Raw genomic sequence first — 2,680 nt, 5'->3', positions numbered from 1 at the left:
TTTTTTTTTTTTTTAAGTAAGTATTGATGAGGATGTGGAGGAAAAAGAACTTGGTACACTGTCTAAGGGAATGTAAATTGGCACAACCATTATGGAATGTAGTGTGGAAATTTCTCACAAAATTAAAAATAAGATTACCATATGGTTCAGTGATCCTACTTCTGAATGTATATTCTAAAGGATTGAAATCAGCATCTCAAAGAGCTTCCTGCAGTCCCCTGCACTGCAGCATCATTCACAACAATGAGGATATGGAAGCAATTTAAATGTCTATTGTCAGATGAATAGATAAAGAAAATGTGATATCTGCATACATTAGAGTATTACAAAAGAAGAAAATTCTGCCATATGTGGCTACATGGATTTACCTGGAAGGCAATATACTAAGTAAAATCAGTCACACACAAAAAAAGCAATTACTGTATTATCTCACTTACATGTAGAATCTAAAATAGTTAGACTCACATAAGTATAAAGTGGTGATTGCAGGAGCTTGGGAAGAGTGGGAATTGGGGAGGTGATTGTCAAAATGTAAGAAATACCATTTATGTAAGAAAAATAAAAACTGGAGATCTATTACACACCATAGTGCCTATAGCTATCAATATTGTAATGTATACTTAATTTTTTCTAAGTGTGTAGATCTTGTTAACTGTTCTTATCCCCAAAAAAGTAATAATAAAGAAGGTGGGAGGACACTTTGGAAAGTGATGTGATGTCTATGGTCTTGATGATGATGTTGGTTTCATGGCTGTATACTTATCTTCAGACTCATAAAGATGTAAACATTGAATATATGCAGCGTTTTTACATACCAATCATACCTTAATAAAGTAGTACTATTTTATTTACCTTTTTAATTTAAATTTTAGTTAAGTAAAATACAGTGCAGTATTAGTTTCTGGAGTAGAATTCAGTGATTCGTCACTTACATACAACAGCCAGTGCTCATCACAACAAGTGCCCTCTTTATTTTTTAAAGATTTTATTTATTTATTGGGGATAGAGAGAGAAAGATAGCAAGGGAGAGCACAAGCAGGGGGGATAGGGAGAAGCAGGATCCCCACTGAGCTAGAAGCCCGACATGGGGCTTGATCCCAGGATCCTGGGATCACAACCTGAACCAAAGGCAGATGCTCAACCAACTGAGTCACCCAGGCGCCCCAACAAGTGCCCTCTTTAATACCCATCAGCCATCTACCCCATCCCCCACCCACGTCCCTCCATCAAACCTCAGGTTGTTCTCCAAAAATCATAGGGAATTTCTATTTTTAACTTTTTGAGGAACCTCCAAACTTTTCCAGGCTGGCTGCATCAGTTTGCATTCCCAGTAACAGTGTAAGAGGGTTCCTCTTTCTCTGCATCCTCACCAAAACCGGTTGTTTCTTGTGTGGATAATTTTAGCCATTTTGACAGGTGTGAGGTGGTATCTCATCATAGTTTTGATTTGCATTTCCCTGATGATGACTGATTTGAGCATCTTTTCATGTGTCTGTTAGCCATTAGAATGTCTTCTGCCTATTTCTTAACTGGGTTATTTGTTTTTTTAGGTATTGAGTTTGAGAAGTTCTTTATAAGTTTTGGATATTAACCCTTTGTCAGATATGCCATTTGCAAATATCTTCTACCATTCCATAGGCTGCCTTTTACTTTTGTTGATTGTTTCCTTTGCTGTGCAGAAGCTTTTCATCTTGATGAAGTCCCAAAAGTGCATTTTTGCTTTTGTTTCCCTGGCCTCCAGAGATGTGTCTAGTAAGAAGTTACTACAGCTGAGATCAAAGAGGTTACTACTTGTGTTCTCTGGATTTTGATGGTGTCTTGTCTCACATTTAGGTCTTTCAAACATTTTGAATTTATTTTTGTATATAGTATAAGAAATTTGTTCAGATTCATTCTTCTGAATGTTGCTGTCCAGTTTTCCCAACACCATTTGTTGAAGGGACTTTTTTTTTTTTTAACATAACCTCAAGATTTTATTGTCTTCATAATATTAACAAAATATGAAGCTTAGAACTGGATCACTTGGCCCTTTCTCTTCTTATCTCCTCCCAGTTCAAAATGCTTGCATCTCTTAATAGCCAGCATTCTCTTAGATCTGCAATTGAGCTCAACACATTCAAGCCTCAGCACAATCTTCTTTGTAGTTTTAGCCTTTTTCCAGAAAATCGGCTTAGTCTGCCCACCATAGCCACTCTGCTTCCTGTCATAATGCCGCTTTCCTTGGGCATAAAGAAAATCTTTGCCCTTCTTGTACTGTGTCACTTTGTGGGGCTGGTGCTTGCCACACTTCTTGCAGAAAGTCCAGTGGGTTTTAGGAACGTTCACCATGTTTGCGAGAGTGCTATCGGCACGGAAAGAAAGAGCGGGACTATCTTTATTCCATTGGATATTCTTTCCTTATTTGTAGAAGATTAGTTGACCATATAGTTGTGGGTTCATTTCAGGGTTCTCTATTCTTTTCCATTGATCTACATATCTGTTTGTGTGCCATTACAATACTGTCTTGATGAAAACAGTTTTGTAATATAGCTTGAAATCTAGAATCGTGATGTCTCTAGTTTTGTTTTTCTTTTTCAGAATTGCTTTGGCTATTAGTGGTCTTTTGTGGTTCCATACAGATTTTAGGATTGTTTATTCTAGCTCCTTGAAAAACGATAGTGGTATTTTGATAGGGATTGTA

The 2,680-nt window shown here is 37.0% G+C and overlaps 1 protein-coding gene across 1 annotated transcript; it reads right to left on the bottom strand.

The window, feature by feature from the left end:
• Positions 1-1,956: 1,956 nt before the first annotated feature.
• LOC116621902 (60S ribosomal protein L36a-like) lies at positions 1,957-2,328 on the bottom strand. The gene has a single exon (XM_032387927.1). The coding sequence runs from the start codon at positions 2,326-2,328 to the stop codon at positions 2,008-2,010; it is 321 nt and encodes a 106-aa protein (XP_032243818.1). The 3' UTR covers positions 1,957-2,007.
• Between the last annotated feature and the right edge of the window lie 352 nt (positions 2,329-2,680).

This window comes from Phoca vitulina, unplaced genomic scaffold (assembly GCF_004348235.1).
Source record: "Phoca vitulina isolate PV1807 unplaced genomic scaffold, GSC_HSeal_1.0 scaffold51, whole genome shotgun sequence".
Taxonomy (NCBI): Eukaryota; Metazoa; Chordata; class Mammalia; order Carnivora; family Phocidae; genus Phoca; species Phoca vitulina.
Note: the sequence above shows the minus strand (reverse complement) of the source record. Positions and strands in the feature narration are given on the sequence as shown.

Coding starts and splice junctions, on each gene's coding strand:
- LOC116621902 (XM_032387927.1), bottom strand. CDS start 2,328: ATGGTGAACGTTCCTAAAACCCACTGGACTTTCTGCAAGAAGTGTGGC.